This window comes from Athene cunicularia (assembly GCF_003259725.1).
Source record: "Athene cunicularia isolate RWA chromosome 5 unlocalized genomic scaffold, athCun1 chr5_part1, whole genome shotgun sequence".
NCBI lineage: Eukaryota > Metazoa > Chordata > Aves > Strigiformes > Strigidae > Athene > Athene cunicularia.
This window is the reverse complement of record NW_020799101.1, coordinates 43323485-43342446: the sequence shown is the minus strand read 5'-3', so window position 1 is coordinate 43342446 and position 18962 is coordinate 43323485. Positions and strand designations below refer to the sequence as shown.

The window sequence follows — 18962 nt, the reverse complement described above, 5'->3', positions numbered from 1 at the left end:
CTGCTTTCAGGGTGTGATACCTGGCAAGCATTAATATTCTTATGCTCTTCTACTAAAACTTTAAGCATTGAAGTGCAAGTGTTGATTTTTATCCATACATTCTGTGTTTCTCATGGTCTGAATTCAGTCAATAAAGAGAAAGGGGGAGGGGAGGAACACTTAAAACTTGCTGCTGCCTTAAGTGTTCCATCCTGTCTCATTCTAGTAGTTTTCTGTTCTTTCACAGGATAGAAATGCATGTCCTCACTACTTATACTCATTTCCTGCCTTGTCTCCTGTTCTGTGTCATACTGCTGCCTTTATTTCCTCTTACTATTGTTGTGACCAAGCCACTTTTCCTACTTTCTCAAAAATTTTTTTCTATCTACAGAGCCAAAGTGTCTACCGGTCTTTCAGATCTTTTAGGTACTTTAGATTTCCACGTTTCTCTCTCACAAAATAGAAGCATTGTTGTGTTCATGCACTGTGATGGTTAAAACTCAAAATGCTTCCCAAACTGTGTCTGCTGGAATGTTGGCAGATGTTTAAAAAAAAAAAAAAATTCCAACTGAAATTGTCTTTTCCATACCTTCCCATATAGCTTAAGCATTACATGAAATACATATTTCACATCTATTTATTAAAAAAATCCCCACAATAAGGATAAAAGGATTAAATCTTTTAAAGGTTGTTGTTGTTGTTTTTAACATTTATATGTCTTCCTAGAATGAGGGGAAGAAAGCTATATGCTTTTGCTTTAAAAGCAGTTGCCTCAGGATTCATCAATGTTTCTCATCAATTATTAATCATAAAATGTCTTGCAAAGAGGGGTAAGCATGTGGTGATTATTCCTTGTCTATGATTTGCCAAAATGAATTATTCTAGGGAGCCTACATTAAGACTTACTCTTATCTGTTCTACAAGTACGTATGCTCTGATAGGTTGCCATGCGTTTATTGTGCCACATGCACGATTTGGTCTTTTAGCAATTTGTTCATTTACTTACTTGCTTCGTGTCTAGTATCTTTCATACGCTGTCTTCTCAACCAGACCTTTGTCCTCTTTGCATCACAGCAAATTTTACTGTGTTGAGGTTTTTTGTTTTGTGGATTTTTTTTAATTGACTACTACTACTACCACCAAGAAATAGCTGATAATGCTGGTTTTTGTCTCCCCCTCCATTCCCTTAGTCTGGGGAAGGAAGGGGGAAAAAAAAAAAAAAAAAAGCTAAACAAAATTTAGGTAGGAAAGACAAAATTTAATGTACATCTCAGATCACTATTCTGAAGGTCACACTTCCAACTTTAATTACAAAATTGAAGTCTAAAACTAGGAAAAGAAAATGTGTTAAAGGGAAATAGCAATACAGGGACCTCTCTTGTTATATTTCTATGAAGATTAATGCAAGTGTATCATTGGGGAAGAGCTATAAGAGGGAAGTCATTTAAGACCAAAGACAAGATGGGAGTTTCTAGGAAAATACTAGGAAAAATTCTAGGAAAAAGATTTTACTTACATGGACATAATTTTTATTTATTTTGCTGTGCTAAAGTAGTAGATTATTATCCTAATGCTGCACAAATACTCTCCTTGAAAACAGGGTGGGCAGATACTGGCTGCCCTTGGAAAATCCAGGTAAATACTAATTGAAGTTGTCTGTCATTCTGTAAATGGCACTATTGCAAACTGGTATCTGAAGTCCTTTGGAGTTTCTGCTTTTATGTAAAAAAATAATTAAATAGGCACAGATTCTGGAAATAATAGTTGTGTTATATCTCAAAATACAAAAATATTTGAGTAATCTCAAACCAGAGAGCTCTGCATACTATCAGCTTGCTTATTCCTTGTTGCCATAGGGTAATGAGAAATTTTATGGTCCGAGGTGGGTGTTTGAGGTCAGCATCAGGAGGTGGTCTCATGGTCAGTCTATTCAATTTTTTTCTCTTTTTGGTAATGGTCTGTGCAAGCCTTTGTAGTATGATCACTGAAGCAGCAGACACAGCTGTAGTGGGTCAAGCACTGGGTTAGCAGCCTCATGCTCCTGTGTTAGCTGTCAGCTATACACTTCAAGAAGGGAAAACTCAGGGGTAGCATCATGCAGCTGCTCTGCCCTAGGGAAATGGGTGGTTGTCTGCAGAGCTGTGGGTCGCTTGCATTGCAGAATTGATACCCACAGCCCCATCAGTATAGTCACAGCACGCTCCTGTGTCCCCTCTCAGGCAAGCAGATGAAGGGGGAGGTGAGATAACTGAAGAAGTTTGGAGGCCGCTGTCTGGAAGCTTGTGAACTTGATTCCTCTGCTATAAGGTCTTGAGACTGATAATTCAACAACTTCTGAGTCCTTGTTAGATGTCCTGTCACTAGCAGTTATTGGCAGAGCAGGACCTAACTGCAGTTTCTCTGGCTTCTTGAATTTGAACAGATGTTGTAACCTGTTTCCTGGTAGATTGGAATCTCATTGCAGAGCTGCTGTCTGGTGTAAGTTGTCCGCAGTGGTGAACCAGATTTTGAGTATACCACAGATTGAATTTGTTCATCAATTATATGATGACATATTGAAAGCAGTTGCAAGGCATTTTAAGAAGAGAGGAAAGTCTACATACTGGTTACTATCTGTGCTGTAACATTTCCTGAAGTCCAGAGGTATGTGTTTGGGGTTTTTTTGGAGTGGGTGTTCGTGTTACGTACTAAAGCAACTGAATATAGTGCTGATAATAGCTAGTATTTTTAATTTTAATTTTTTTTAATTTAAATTTTTAAATTTAACTTTAATTAATAATTTACCTAGTAGCTGTATAGCTCAATTCTTGAGTAGTTTTAACAGGACAACTTGGTTTTTTTCCATAGTGCTTTTTGTTTTGTCCCAACACAGATACATAGGTATACTCCTGCTCTTTGGCATGTTCCAGACCTATTTTTGGCATTCACAAAGGCTAATCTATAGTGTTTTTCACCACAAAACTGACTCAGTGGTCTCTTGGCGTCTCTGTTTCCAGCTCAGGAGAACCTAGCCTGTTGTGGTTTGTCTGGTAGCTTCTGATGGGTCTCTTCCAAGTACTTGTCCAGTCTGTTCTTGCACTTGTGTAAATTTATTCCATCTGCACTAATCCTGCCAACAAGGAGTTCCAAAAATCTACTACCCTTTGCGTGAAATACCGTCTCCTTTCCTCAGAGGAGGAATGCTGCTATGTCAGTCATTAAGATTTTGCTTTCTTAGCTGTCATTTGAAAGTTAGTTTGGAGATAATAGCTGCTTAAGAAGACAACAGCCACACATGACCTATTACAGTTGACACATGCATTCACTTCATTGCTGTTGTTTGAAATAAAAGCAAAAGGGACATCTAGACTGGTCAGACAAACAAACGTGTGGCAGTCAAAGCAGAACTGTTTGGCATCAGTTTGGTATGTGGATAATACTGTAGATACAAGTTTTTCTTACTTGTTTTTGCTGTTACATTAAAGTCAAAGATGTTTCTATCAGAGTGTTTGTTGATTCCTGGACTTTACTGTTTGTATTGCAGCAAAATGATGGCTTAAAGTCACTCGCCTGTCTAAAGACCTGGTGTTCTGTTTTGCTGCTGCCCTTTGAAGTGCCTTTGCACTAATGCATGCATCATGAGGAACAAACAGGAGGAGCTGTCTTTGTGCAGTCTGTGCTCTAATCTAGAAGTATTTTGATTAATAGAAATAGTAGACATCTGCTACAGAGAGCTCAGTTGGATATTTATTGGCCTGTTTTTAGAGGAAACAATGCACAAGCCTTATACTGTCTTACTTTCCTGAAAACTTTTGAATCCACTCTTCATATTAAAATAAATTTGTTAGAGCAGTAAATCCCATACTAAATTCAAAGCACAACACTATTGTACCTACAAAGAAGAAAAATTAGCTCTATCCCTGCTGAAACCAGGACTGTATATCAAGGCATTGAGTTCCTAATCGTTTAGCGTTATGTGAAAGGGAGGTCAAAACAGAACATTCCTCTCTTGTCCTTCGGTGTGCAAGTAGCTTCAAACTAGTCTGGGTATTGGCTGTGCACTTCTACACTTCTGAAGTGCAGAAGTCACTGAAGGATGTTGAGACTCACTGAATTTATTGTAAGGAGGTAAAGACACACCCATAGGAACAGCTTTTTTTTAGTTTTGCTTTGGATATGTATTGACATACATGTCTTGAGGTTTACCTCTCTAGTGTACAGCTTTGCTGTAGAGCAAACAGTATTCTGAGTTCTCTGTGTCCCAGGAAAGCATCACTGTATCCTGGTTTGCCTGTGTGACATCTGGAAATTGAGGAGCTAAGGGAAGTTGCTTGGATTTTTACACCAGGTTGGTACAGAGCTGGGGACAGAGCCTTCTCTTACCACAACTTGCAATGCCTTGATGCCTCTCTGAAGCAGCATGTTCAAGCGATGGATCTTTTCTGACCAGCTTAGTTCAGAACCCCTTCATACAACAGACTCACGCAGGTACAAGACTTTGTAGACTGTTTTTCTACCTCATAACTGTGATTTCAGTTGCCACAGAGAAGCAGTAACTTGTGTGGTTTTAATCCAAACAATGCCTTCCATATCTGTTTTCACTTGAAGATTTTGCACTGGATGTGTGATTTAGAAAGGTAAAAAGTTGTGACTAATAAAGTCAAGAACTACTGCACTGGACACAGTCAAGTTTGTGGTTTCCTTCTGGTAATGCCCAGTACCATATGCATTAGACAAATGGATCTAAAACCTTAATAATTATTGATTAGTCTGTGTTTACAGATAGGGTTACTTAGTTGTTCCTTCCTAATGTTAGCTAGGTGGTAGTTCTTATGTGCAGTATTTTGGTGCATATAGCCCATCAGTCATCTGTTTAAAAAACAGTTGGGATTTATATATATGTGCAGTAAATAGAAGTGGGAAAATACATCCCTACAAGCATCCAGTTGTGCTCAAACCCTGTCAAGATTACAGAAGTCACCACCACTAAGTATTTATATGTGAGTTTAGTAAGAAGTGTTCCCTCTTACCAGTTTCAAATTTACCCTTGCATCTTCTGCTTTAATCATATGAACATAGGAAACTACAACTATTTTGTGAATTGTGTGGCAGTAGATTATGCTTTCAGTGAGTGGTGCATAGCAGTAAGAAGGCAGGAAGAACAAAAGTAGAGCTTTCAAAAGAAACATATGTCTTTGAGGAAGCACACAGGCGAAAGAAAATGTACCTGTATGTGTTTTCTTGTCTATTTTTTATAAGCTCCACTGTTTAGAATTCATTAGAATAACTAATTTGTTCACTTCAGTGCAAAGTTTTATCTCCTTTTCCAGAAAAATAACCTAATTCCCTCATTTAAAAAAAAAATAATTTTCATATAATTTATTTTAAATAATTTTTGTTAACAAATAAAAGGCTAAGTTTAGCTGCCGTTTTATTTTTCCCTTTCTGAGAGTGACAAGGCAGAGAAAACATCATTCTGTAAGCCAGAGGGATAGCTGACTTCCTGCTTCATCTTCTGGCAGAGAGCTGGGAGTCCTGGAGGTTCTTCAGTTAGACACAAAGTTCAGAATTCCTTCCTTTTGAGCTTTCACAGATTTAAGTGGAGTAGGAGCTATAGGTAAACATAACTTCATTGACAAGCCAGGGAAATAGGTCCATAATGTATTGATTTACCTCAAATATTTTTTTTTTCCCAGAAATAATCAGAGGAAGGGGAGGGGAAAAAGCTTATAACTTATTTTTAGAGTAAGATTTACTTACCTAATTTGTGAAAATCCATCTGGGTTTCAAAAGTATGGAGGAATTAAATGCTTAGATGAATGCATGAAAGCGCAGCATGAAATTTTCCCATTTCTGAGATAAAAGCAATTGTCACCCCCTCCTATCCTTTTTCTCCACCCGTGAACTTCTACAGAAATTTCAGATAAACAGAAATGTCTTTCAGTTATCTAATCTGAATTGTAGGCAGCCCAAAACTTCATATCTTTGATGGTAAATTCAACATTCTGAACGTGTCAGATTTGTGTACCCACAGTGCATAACTGTCATAGAGATTGGCAGAGGAAGAAACTGCAGTTTTGGCAACTAGGTAAGGGGCTTTTTGTACCCAGTGAGGCATGGGGAGACAGTTTGGATTTCAACATAGGCAGAAAACATTCTGACCACATGCTTACATGATCGACAATGAAACAACAAAATATTGACAAATAGTTACTATATTTTGATGTATGTAACCTATGGGTTATCTGTTTAAAAACAAAACTGCAATTCAGCAGCACTGTAGGCATCTGGATATGCACAGATAATACAAGGGGAAGTTTATTCTAGGATCTGTCTCCTTTAAAGCTTCACAGTGTCTGATTTTCACCATAGCCTGCATCCTTTCCCATAGTTTGCTCTCACCATCCCAGTAGTCTGTCAGCTTCAGATTTGGATATGTCGTCTGAGGTTCAGATTGAATAAAATAAAAGTTGGTATTATCTTTAGCTTTCAGAGTTAATTGCTTATTGAAATAAACAAGGCTTTCTTAGGAAAGAAAATATGACCCCTGTGTTTTTTAGGTTTTGTGCCCCAGGATGTGATGTAATTCTATGAATTTAAATGCTAAGAGTTTTGCTTTTATTTTTATACTCTGCAATCTCTGAAAAGCATATTTAGCAATAAATTCTGCAGTGTAATCTAGGGCTTCAGATGTGTAAAAAAAGTAAGATTTAATCTGTAGCATGTAGAAGTTTTTAATGTTCGTATTGTCAGATTAGTACCACATTTAAATGTGTAGCTACAGTCCATAGAGCTTGGAATTTCAGACATTGTTTCTATTATCCTTTGAACAGAAACAATCAAAGAATGGATCTGGAAGCCAGCAGGAATTTGACATCTGAGCAAAAAAATAAGTGTGTTTAGCTCTCTTTTTTTTTTTTTTTTTTTTTTTTTTTTTTTGACTTTTGTGGTTTTTGTCATTCCAAAGAAACACTGCTTCCCCATTTAATTCTCATTTCTGTACAGTATCAAAATACCCTCTTTTTCCACTCTTTCTAATATTTTCACAAGTGAAGTCTGTAAGTCTTTTAATTTCACTAGCTTGATGCCTTCAACTAAATAGTGTTAAAACAAACCTGTTTGTACACTAGTGTGTTGTTACTGAAATTGCCATTGTTATTGTAGAAGTACAGTACCTTGAGGCCTTCAGATATTTATTCTCCATTCTAATGTTCAGTAAATGAAGTGAGCACATCGCAAGAGAAATTAAGAGTAGGTATAACAAGAACTAAAATTATTATGTGGCAGGATAGGTGTGCAAAACTAATGTGTTAATTGTCAAAGCCAATGGACTGAATTTGGCATGAACTATAACAGTGTGACAATGCCTGTAACTTGTTGCAGTTTTCTCCTAATGGAAAAAGCAGATATGACCTCCATTTTGAAGAACAGAGAGATGAGGGGAGAGGTAGGCATGGGATCAAATCATAATGACTTAATTATTTTCTTCAGTAAACTAATCAATCTCAGTAACCTTTTAAAAACTCATTTTCTAGAGTATCTGTTGCCAGCATCATCTTTCATTGAGCTTACAGGGAGCGTGGCTGCTGGGGTATTTTACTGGGTGCTTAGAAAAGCTAAAGATGGCTGAAAGACCAGAAGGAATGAATTCTGGTCTTCATAGGTAAGACCAGAATTTACAGTGTTAGTCTATAGATTTATGTGAGCAGTGGCAAGAACCCCACCGTGTAATCATATAAATCTGAACTGGGCTCACTTTAGAGAAATCCACAAAGTGGGATCCAGGCTGAATGTAATATTTGAATATGATGTGTTTTACACAACATTGCATTTTTCAAGTGGGAAGCCTGTAAGATGTGTCTGAAGATAGATACATAAAACTTGCAGAAAGCTGACTGGCCTGTGCTCCCTAGCGCCTATCTGCATGCTCTTAACAACGGTACTTAGCAGGTAGCATTTACACCTTTTTACTTTAAAGGATAAGCTTTCTTACATTTAACACATAGTAAGAGCATGCATGAAGTAGTTACTGTTGAATGTCTGATGTGTGCCAAATTCATGTCCTCTCTTACTTGGCAGTAACATGCATATCTCTTTGTATTCTGAGGCCTAACTCCTTTTAGTAACCTTTTAATTAACCTCACTGTAGGCAGAGGATCAGAAATGTTCTTTTTTTTGTTGTGGGTTTTTTTTTTCCAGGGGTTGGAAGTGCTTATTTATAGAAAAATAATTGACATGCTGTAACTGTGCAACCATATAGCAAGCTGTATACACTGGCCAGTCTAAGTAACTGCAAGTATATGTTGCAGTCATTGACAGACAAGAAGGAAGTGATTGCAGCTGCTGCAGCATGCATTCCTTGATGCTGTAAGAGTTTACTTTGTGCTTATATCAACCGTATACGTAAGGCTTATCTGGATTCATGCTGGACTTGAATTAATTGTCCCTCCTGGAGTGCTTGGACACACCCAGCTGCCCATGCAGCACTCTCTCCCTGCAATCAAATATTTCTGCATCTCCCAGTACACCCAGTGTTATCCAGATTATCTCCGCATTAGTTTGAGTATTGGAGATTTAACAAGAGGTCTGTATTTTGTGTATAAATACACCTCACAGTTCCTTGATCAACATGTTATTCCTGTTTTAATAATGAAGCAGCTGAGGTGTTCCGATTGGTGTTTTCAAAGATTATAAAACAGTTTTCAATGAATCACTGTGTTTTTCCCTTTCTTTATCATCTATAGGCTCTGTATATCTCGGGATTTGTAGATGCATGATGGGCAGAGTGCTTTTTCCAGGATGGTGTATGTTTTGTTTCTATAAAAGGAGTAGATTTTGATGTTCTGTGGTAGTTAAGGAGGGTTTTAGTAATCATATAATCTCAGCCATTGAAAAGATTTATGGTGAAGGAACCTCTAGACTTCACACCTTAATACTGGTGGTAGGGGAAGTGTCTGTTTGAACCTCAAGGCCTTGGACTGCCATTTTGGGAGGCAAGGAGTTAGTTGGGGATGGAAAGACTGGAGTTTGTATTCTTTCTGCTCTGTTACCCATTGCTATCTTCATGGATCTGACACTCTGTTTATCTGACAGTGCACTCAGTACTGCTTCGCCAGGGAAAATTGCACAAAACAAGCCCAGTGCATCAGCATTTTCATTGTGTATTAAGCTGAGCCTCCCTTCACATGGTCACATCCCCTTTTTAATCTGGGATTCCATGTCCCTTTCCCAGTCCAGCCTGTTTCTGTGGTGTCTATTGCTGGTCTCCCTGAGCTTCTGTTTCTGTGGTTTGAGTGTTTTTTTGTGTGGCTGAGTGTTAAGACCTGCAGGACTTTTGGAAGTGGTGTTGTTTGGGGGTTAGGCAATACACTGATTTAGTGTTAGTAGTTTGTCATAAACTGAGGTGATGGCTGCGTTCAAGTTGGATTTCCTCCCAGAGATGATGGTGGACCATTGCTCCTTGAATGCTAGCCCTGTGTAAGTATTTTGTCTTCATATTGAAGTTTAAAACTTAAAGTGATAGTTGAAATGGCTGTCTCTGAAGCCTCTGGTGTCTGAACTCCCCTCGAGGGGGTGGGGTAAAGAGAGATAAGAGAGTCTGCAGTTTGTTTTCTTGAAGAAATCATAGTGAACATTGATAATTGATATTGGATTCTGGAGAGAGGGCAAAAATGATCGGATAGTTTTAGGGGGCTGAGGAGAAATTAAGCTGTTTGGCAGTACTGTTTATAGTATACTACAGGTGCTGATGTTATAAAATCGGTTATTGAAATTAGTTGTTGGGAGGACGGTTTCAGTTCTTCCCAATTAATGATTCCAGACTATACCTTTTAATTAAGAATTAAATGTTGTCCTTGAATGCTGTTGAGGTCATGTTAAGAGCTGTCCAGTTAACAGAAGCCATGCTCTGCTCTTGAAAGTACCCATGGCATAGAAGGCAGGGCTGAAAATTGTTACTGGAAGACGGTAAACGATTTTTGGTTGTTCTCAGGTGGAATGAAAAGACAGTGAAAGAAAAGAGGTCATTTTTGTGAAAGATATTGTTTGCCTTGGCTGTTTGGAGAGGTGTTGACCCTTTCTGAGTGGAAAGGTAGTGAGGAGTGAAAGGATTTATGATGATTCCCTTCCCTTCGAGTAAAAAGCTTTGTTGTTTCTGAGGTCTGTTCATGCAGCTATAAAATAGAGCTTTCCCTGGCATCAGGTTTTCCTTAGGCTCTGAACAGCAGCATATTGAGGGGAAAAATTAACTATGCGTTACCTGGTTTGGAATTATTATTTTTAAAAATTCTATTCAGGAGGGAATATGATTGCAGACGGACAGTGAGAGGAATGCTGTTTACTGTAATATGCAGTTAAGTCATTCACAAACTATCTTTAAAGGAAAAAAGAGCCAAAGAGAGCTGACAACTCTGGAAGGCCACCTGTATTCTTCAGCAAAGAGTTTGGGCGGGGGGGAATAATTGGATTATTACTATTCCACTCCCCATGTGCTTTTTAGATTACGCAGGGGTTAGCTGGGTTAAAATTAGCAATTCTAACCTACTAATTACTGTAGCTACAACAGGATGTTGTTACAGTTGGTCTTCCACAGAGATAGGTCTTGTGGTATACTGGGCTGTGACTACTGACAAGAAGACTTCACATTGCTTGACAGTGAGGAGTCCATACAGAAAGCAGCGTATGCCAGTCAGCTGGCTGTGTGGAGTATAACACAGTTTTATTAATAGGGTGTAAACTGTTCATATGGCTAGATACAATGCCTTGAAGCCTATTGAAGATTCCCATACTCAAAACTTATGTGTTGTAGTCTAAAAAGTGAGGGGTTTTTCTATGTTAACACGCTGCCGTTAGTCAACTTGATTCAATCTGTGACTGACTTAGACTGTCCAATCCCAGCCTGTTCATGTACAACGTAAGCCTGTTTTTTGCCAAATATTGTTGAAAGCTCCCTAGTTTCACTGAGCTATTGCCTTGTAAACCTTTAAGGAAACTTCTCCTCTGTTCAGTTGTACCTGTTTTTCTGTTTTAAGATGGATCTTCACCCTGAGAAACTGTTCCAGATACTCACATTTAAAAACAATGAAAAAAAGTTATCCTCTCATTTTCAGTGGTTACTGATAACTTCAATAGTCTATGGGTAGACTGAGTTTAGGTTGGTTCCTTCCTGTAAAATTTTACATGGTTGAACTAGTGATATTTCTCAACAGATTTACGTTCTGAATCTCAGGTGTTGAGTACCTTATAGGAACAAACATTAAGAGAAATTTTAAACAGCTGTGTAGAGAATGTTTGATGTCCAAGTACAGAGTTTGCCAATGAATGATGTTTCTGAATATTCTACGGTATGCAGGACTGGGAATGTGCAAGAGTCTCTCTTTATATGTAAATTTCAATCATACTTTTATATATGTGTAGAAATATATCTTTTTTTTTTTTTTTTTTTTTAATAAACCTTGCTGTAAACATACTTCTAGCTGCGATGGGGTCTAGAATCTGTGGAAAGATATAAACTATAAATTCCTTCTTGTTTTTCATAGCTCAAAGAAAATGAATGGCACACTGGATCACCCAGACCAACCTGATCTAGATGCTATCAAGATGTTTGTGGGTCAGGTCCCACGGAGCTGGTGTGAGAAGGATCTAAGAGAACTTTTTGAACAGTATGGTGCTGTCTATGAAATCAATGTCTTGAGGGACAGGAGCCAAAACCCTCCTCAAAGCAAAGGTGAGAACTGTACTTCTCATGTGAGACTTGGGGTCTCAGCTGCTTTCACATAGCTTACCTGTTTGCTTATTCAGATGTCTCTGTGTGTTGGAGCTCTGTGTGACCAGGTGTGCACACAAGCCCAGGTTTTATAGTCTTTAAGTGTATGTGTCCAATTATACTTGGACTGTGGTCCAGTCATTAGCTGAGCTGAGGAAAATGGTTGGTTTTTTTTTTTTTAGAGCTCAGAAGTGATGGGCGTGCATGAAGATTATGAATTATAATTGCAAAGCAAAACATCAGATTTAATATTATGCTGCTCCAGATCATTGGGATGTTATGATCAAAATGTTGCTGGAAGTGTCACACTTTAGATGGAATATAAATTTGAGGTCTTAGTAATTTGTGTACATAAAATACTTGTGTACATCAAATCCTAACTAAATACTGTACTGGGATTCACAGTTCAGTCATATGCAATATCTTACTTCTTGTGAAACTAGATGAGGTTTTGATACTAGCAAATAATTGTCGAATTTGATAACGGAAGTAGCCATTTGGCATATGTATCTAAATGTTTGTTCTAATGGTGTATTGGCGATGATGGGTCATTCTGAATATACCCTATTTTGTTACACCTAACAGGCACAATCAGTAGTACCGACTTATTTCAAAGTCTAACCTATTTTTCGTATGTTTTGTGTCGGAAGGATAGAAGTGGGACTTGCAATTTCTGTATAGCACTTCAAGATTCATAGTGTTTGTTCTTGGCTAGCATTTTGTTTTAATTGCAGGGTGCTGTTTTGTTACATTTTATACCCGTAAAGCTGCACTAGAAGCACAGAATGCTCTTCACAACATGAAGATCCTCCCAGGGGTAAGAGAAAAGCCATTCTTTCTTCACAACTCTGTCTTGGTTTTCTGAGCTCTGGAGCACTGATTTACTAGCATATGTTACCTTGCCCTCAGATAATTTTTTAAGAGAACTATTCAAAAGAACAACATCATGAGATTTGTGTGATAACAGATCTTAAGGGAATTTTGGAGCATTTAGGAGAATAATATGGTTGTGAAGAGGGTGGTCATGGCTCCTATAATACTCTCTGAGGAGAAATGATGGCATATCATTAGGAAAGTTTTTCTTATAGAAATGTATATATCATTACATATGCACTTCTTTAGAGGGAATTTAGGCTACCATTTCTTTCTTCCACAATTCTTATGGAACGTATTTCATATAGTATGAAGTGAATGCATCTAGAATTATATAATCTTTTTCCATTTCAGATGCACCATCCTATCCAAATGAAACCAGCTGATAGTGAAAAGAGTAATGGTAAGCTTTACTAAAGTCTGAGTTTGGTGGCATCATTCATGCTAATAGGGAAGCTTGAGGATTTTCCTTCTGTTGAACAGCTTTTGATGAAATCTTGAACTGGAGACCTGATTTTTTTTTTTTTTTTTTTTTTTTTTTTTTTTTTTTTTTTTTTTTTTTTTTTTTTTTTTTTTTTTAAAGGGGGGAAAAAAAAAAAAAGTGTGTTTTCAATGTAGTAGGTAGTGTAAGTGATGTCTCTAAAATTCCATGACTCAGTATCTCCCACTGCTGCTGCTTGTGGTAGAACCATGTTGTCAGTTAGGGAAACATCCAGTGAATTCTTCTTTGTACTAAGGTGGTTTAAATCTTTGTTGGGGACGTGGACAGTGGGATTGAGTGCACCCTCAGCAAGTTTGCAGATGGTGCCAAGCTGAGTGCTGTGGTTGATATTCTAGAGGAAAGGGGATGTGCCTTACAGAGTGACCTTGACAGGCTTGAAAGATGGGTCTTTGTGAACCTCATGAAGTTCAACAAGGCCAAGTGCAAGGTTTGGCACCTAGTCTGGGACAGTCCCAAGCACAAATTCAGGTTGAGTGAGGAGTGGATTGAAAACTGACTGAGCTGTCAATGTGCACTTGAAGGCCGGAAAGTCCACCGTGTCCTGGGCTGCATCAAGAGAAGGTCGAGGGAGGGGATTCTCCCCCACTGCTCTGCTCTTGTGAGATCCCCCCCCTGCAGTGCTGTGTCCAGCTCTGGGGGTACCAAGATCAGAATGACATGGACCTGCTCGAGTGGGTCCAGAGGAGGCCACAAAGATGCTCAGGGGACTGGAGCACCCCCGCTGTGAGGACAGGCTGAGAGAGTTGGGGGGGTTCAGCTGGAGAAGAGAAGGCTCCGGGCAGACCTTAGAGTGGCCTCCCAGGATTTAAAGGGGGCTACAGGAAAGGTGGGGAGGGACCCTTGATCAGGGGGTGTAGGGATAGGACGAGGGGTAATGGTTTTAAACTGAAAGATCGTAAATTTAGATTTAGCTGTAAAGGAGTTCTTCCCTGTGAGTGTGTTGAGACACTGGGACAGGTTGCCCAGAGAAGCTGTGTCTGCCCCCTCCCTGGAAGAGTTCAAGGCCAGGTTGGATGGGGCTGTGAGCAACCTGGGCTAGTGGAAGGTGTCCCTGTCCAGGGCAGGGGGGTGGGACTAGATGATCGTTAAGGTCCTTTCCAGCCCAAGCTAATCTGTGTTTCTCTGAAATCTAGAAATGCTTTTTCAGGTGCTTGACCAATTTGAAGCAAGGCCTGCTGTAGCTAGGGTGGGAGTCAAAACTTTTTGTACTGTACAATGGAGATAGAGAATTCAAATCAATTCAGTAGACAAAAAACTGAATTATTTCTGCACATTGGCTGTTTCAGAGGGATTAAGACATTTAACATCTGTCATTGAGTAAACAATCACTAATACATATATTTCCATTATGAGTTTATATACGTGCGTATATACATGCTCAATGTGTGTGTATATAGGTTGCTGCAAGATAAGCAAAGAAAGTGTTTAGCTTCAGCCTTTCTAGGCTTGGCTGAATTTTAGTTTCTTCATTTGACATAGTATAAGATTAGCGTTGCATCATGGAAAAGATAACCCTAGTTCCAGAAAGCTTGCATCTCAAGATAATTGAAAACAGGAGATGGGATACACAGGTAACATGTAGTAGGACTAATTCCATCTGCATATTCCTCCACATTTATATAGAATATGTTTCTGTGTAAATATATCTAGAAAGGAGTAACTCTTTTGAAGTATTATTGTTGGGAGAAGAACTCTCTAAGCTAAAATTGATCTTGCATTATAGTCACACACATATGAATATGCTGGGAAAATAATGGAAAGAGGAAAAAAGTATTTAATAGAATTTTAGGGTAACAGTTCTGAGGCTCTTAAATAATTATATGAGCTTTAATTAAAAGTGTAGGCAAAAATAAATAAAGTATCAATTAAAGTATTTTAACTTGCCATTAATGAAAGGGATTCTGGATCTATTGAACTAAGACGGGCTGCAAAAAAGATTGAAAGCAGCTTTCTGCTGTAAGAGCTTGAAAGTGAACTGGGCATAACATTAAGATCTAATAGTCAAAGTCATATCAGCTAGGGTAGTTTGGAATCTTCCTTTTCAACACTGTAGAAAATTCAGAAAATAAGTTGGTTTCCCTTCACCATAGCACTGAATAGGAGAAGACTTTGTCTCTTGAAGCTTCAAATTGTACTACAGCCTTCATCATACTCTATATTGTGCTGAACATTGTATTTGCAAACGGTTTCCTATTTCCAAATGATACTCTGCATAATTTGCTTTATCCTTTAAAAGCAAATATTTCAGAGGTGATTTAATATCTTTAAGTAAAACAAGAGGTAGAAAGTTCAGCTCTGGATTCAGATTTGCTGTGCTCCCTTAAGTGGTCTTAAACTGACATTAGTAACCACTACCTTACTAGATCATATATTTTAAAATAGGTCTGCACCCTGAAAGGTATTTTTCAACTTTAATGTATCTAGTAGTATCAGCATTTAGGGACAAGCTACAGTAGCACACAGTCCATCCATGATTTGAGGTGTTATCTTCATGCATTTGGTACAGATCAGAATGGATGAATCTGAAACAGAACTAAAACTGTTCTGTTTTAGCAACTGCTGCTGCTTCCACTGTTGAGACAGGTGCATGAGGAAATAGGCAGATCTAAATTTAAGGGATTGGCATGATAAAGAGGCTAGAAAGAAGCTTTCTGCAGCTCATTTGCTTGTTTTGATAGTTAGGTATGTTGCTAGTCTAGAGATAGAAGAGATGGAGGAGAGAGGATGAAATAGTCCAATAAAACACATACATGTCTTCTCTCACTTACCAGGAACTGAATGTAGGAGATACAGGGAAGTGGTGAATCTGGTACATTTTTTTCCTTTTGTTACGTTCTTGCAGTTCACAGGCTTGCAAGGGAGAAACAGTTAGCAAAATGTAAACATAAAACATCATAAAATGGGCATCCTTCAGGTTCATTGAGGTATCTTGTATACATCCTCTTTAACTGAAGAGATTCCATTATTGGGAATCTGTTTTTTACAAGCCCCTACCCTAAATACAATAACTGCAGTTGATGGAGAAGATAAAATAAGATCTAGTAAGTGCAAATTTGCTGGTAATACTCTTATCTTTTGATTTCTTAGCAGTAGAAGATAGGAAGCTGTTTATTGGGATGATATCCAAGAAGTGCAATGAAAATGATATCCGAGTGATGTTCTCCCCCTTTGGGCAGATTGAAGAATGCAGGATATTGCGGGGCCCTGATGGCCTGAGCCGAGGTAAGCAGGAAGCTTTTCCAACAGTTGAAAGTTTTCCACTGGATTCTGCTTTTTGCCACTGAGGGTGCCTTTTCAGCTCTTTCTGTGGTGTCACCCCTCACCGTAGACATTTTCATTTCTTTATTCATCCCTGTAATTGCAGATGTAGTGAATGACTTGGTTCCTTTTTCTTCCTTCCCCAGGTTGTGCATTTGTGACTTTTACAACAAGAGCCATGGCACAAACAGCTATCAAAGCAATGCATCAAGCACAAACCATGGAGGTAAAACAAGTTAGTGGGTGTCAGATGATGTAATTTGTCAGGCAGTCACTATGGAGTTTGGAGGAACTAGAGAGCAGAGAGAAGGATAAGTGCAGTGTGTGTTGCTTAGCAGATGCTACTCCTGGACCTTTGTGTGTGTTCTGTCTCTGGTTTTAGAGCTTGAGATAGAAACTTCTGCAGAGAAAATACCATAACACAAAATAGAATTAAAAGCAAATAAGATTTTGAACCTTTGATGAAATGTGTATATATATGTAGGAATGTGGGGGTGGGGGAGGGGAATGCTTCCAGTGACTGGGTCTTAATGCAGTATTTTTGTGACTGCTGGGGATAGCAAGTATGTAATTGTTTGAATTGCTGTTTGCAGGGTTGCTCTTCTCCCATTGTGGTAAAATTTGCAGACACGCAGAAGGACAAAGAGCAGAAACGAATTGCTCAGCAACTCCAGCAACAAATGCAACAGATCAGTGCTGCCTCAGTATGGGGAAACCTGGCTGGTCTCAACACGCTTGGACCCCAATACTTAGCAGTGAGTTTCTGATTTGGGTTATTGTCATCTATTCAGGGACTACAGTGTCTAACTGTCTTGTAGTGTTTAATGTGTTCATTTTTAGAAGGCTCCTGATAGACAGGTGAAGGATTCTTAATCCCCATTTTGTGGACAAAGAGACTGAAATTAGTTTATGTGCTAAGAGCTAGTCAGAATACACTTAAGTGAGGATTTCAACCTCAGTCACTGTAGCTCTAACTACTGAAACTTTTTTTAATCCTGTCTGCTGTAGAATGACTTTGTGCTGGGAAGATGTTCTTCATATGTTACGGCCTTAATGTTTAACCATATAAATACCCTTTTCGTGTCTATCTGATGGCATAGTTCTTGTATTTCTCTACGTTTTTCCTTTTTCAGTCTTTATTTCTCTCATCCCCTTCCAATGAAACCTGGAACAGTACTTGATGCTGTTCAGTAGAAAAGGTGATCAGGTTGGAAGTGCCAAGCAGCTGACAGTGCACAGAATAAAAAACAAAAAAACACACAAAACCCCCAAACAAACCAAAAAAACCCACACAGAAAATAGAGGGGAAACTATTCTCATTAGCAAAACTGACAGAAGGTAGTCTGCCATTTGTCACTGATTTTAGTTTGTTTTGCTGGGTTCTTAAAAGGGCAAATTTTTCATAAACTGATGTGCTCTAGCTCACGTGGGTCACCAGAATAGCTATAAGAACTGTATTCATGCAACATAAGGTCTAGGGAACAGAAAAGGAAAATTTTATCTCATACTTGGTATGGTGTACTGCTGAAGTGGGGACATCCTCTCTTTACTACTGCTTTAGGTTTGATAGATTTAAATTTTTAATAACAGCATTACTCCATAACTCCATTAGTTAATGGAGAAAGGAATAGGAAATCTGTCTAAGAAGCTTCTGAGCTGAGGCTTGACATTTCTCTCACGGCTGCTGTGCTGAAGGAAAGTGGAGGGGGTTTCCTCTCTCCGTGGCTCTTTGGCTTTGGTATGGCATTTGCCACTTGTCCTATGCTGGCAGCGTCAGCTGTAAAGTCTGGCTTGAGGTAGTATATCCTTAGGGGTGGCAGTCCTGCCTGGGGTGCTTTGGATAGAAGTTCTCTCTCTCTCACTACTGATTCTGCTGGTTTTGTCTTAGTGTATTAGCTACAAACTCCCCTCAACTTTGATGATGTTGAGTGAGGAATGCTGTTGCTTTGGCTGCAGTGTGATGCATGGGCAATGTGGATTTTCACTATGGCAGCACTCTGGCTATATTGTGTAAGGGGAATTGTCTTTACGCTTTGCTACAATCTGGTGCATGGGCAGTGGGAATTCCCTCTGTGACGGCGCTCTGGCTGTGGTGTGATGCAGTTTCTCCCAGAAGCAGAGCCAGCCCTCACTCTCACTCTTGTTTTGTTTTTTGGTGTAATGTCTAGCTTTATTTGCAGCTCCTTCAGCAGACAGCAGCTGCGTCATCTGGGAACCTGAACACGTTGAGCAGCCTCCACCCAATGGGAGGTGAGTTTTTTTCCATCAGAAGACAAATTCAGTGCCAAATAAAAGAGGAGGAGGGTAGAGAAAGTAGTCAAAAGGCTGTAGACACATTAACCTCATTTGAAATAAGTAGTCCTGAGTTTACTCTGCCCTTTGGAATGACAGGAATCCTCTGCTACAAGTATGGATGGTCCTTCTTAATCTTAGTTTAGCCATTGTCCCTAAGGTAAGTTGTGGTATGTTGGTAATCTCCTCTACCTCTGGCATTTAAAATCACCTTCTCTGATGGATGCAAAAAGGTGGTTCTGTATATTGTTTTCATCCAGACAGGTGCATATGTGAAGCATTGTGTTTTGAAGAACTAATGTATCCATTTCAGTG

At 38.9% G+C, this 18962-nt stretch overlaps 1 protein-coding gene across 9 annotated transcripts in view; it reads left to right on the top strand.

Moving 5' to 3' along the window:
• CELF1 (CUGBP Elav-like family member 1) overlaps window positions 1–18962 on the top strand; it is a 52813-nt gene that overhangs the window by 10292 nt on the left and 23559 nt on the right. For 3 of the 9 annotated variants that reach the window (XM_026849713.1, XM_026849714.1, XM_026849712.1), the window contains exons 1-8: window positions 9242–9435; window positions 11496–11683; window positions 12457–12539; window positions 12950–12998; window positions 16185–16319; window positions 16502–16581; window positions 16949–17110; window positions 18524–18605. In XM_026849713.1, the coding sequence (XP_026705514.1) occupies window positions 9365–9435; window positions 11496–11683; window positions 12457–12539; window positions 12950–12998; window positions 16185–16319; window positions 16502–16581; window positions 16949–17110; window positions 18524–18605 (850 nt within the window). In that variant the 5' untranslated portion in view covers window positions 9242–9364. Of the gene's footprint in view, window positions 1–9241; window positions 9436–11495; window positions 11684–12456; window positions 12540–12949; window positions 12999–16184; window positions 16320–16501; window positions 16582–16948; window positions 17111–18523; window positions 18606–18962 lie in introns of those variants that run through there. The other 6 variants (XM_026849718.1, XM_026849715.1, XM_026849720.1 and 3 more) reach the window with 3 other exon arrangements.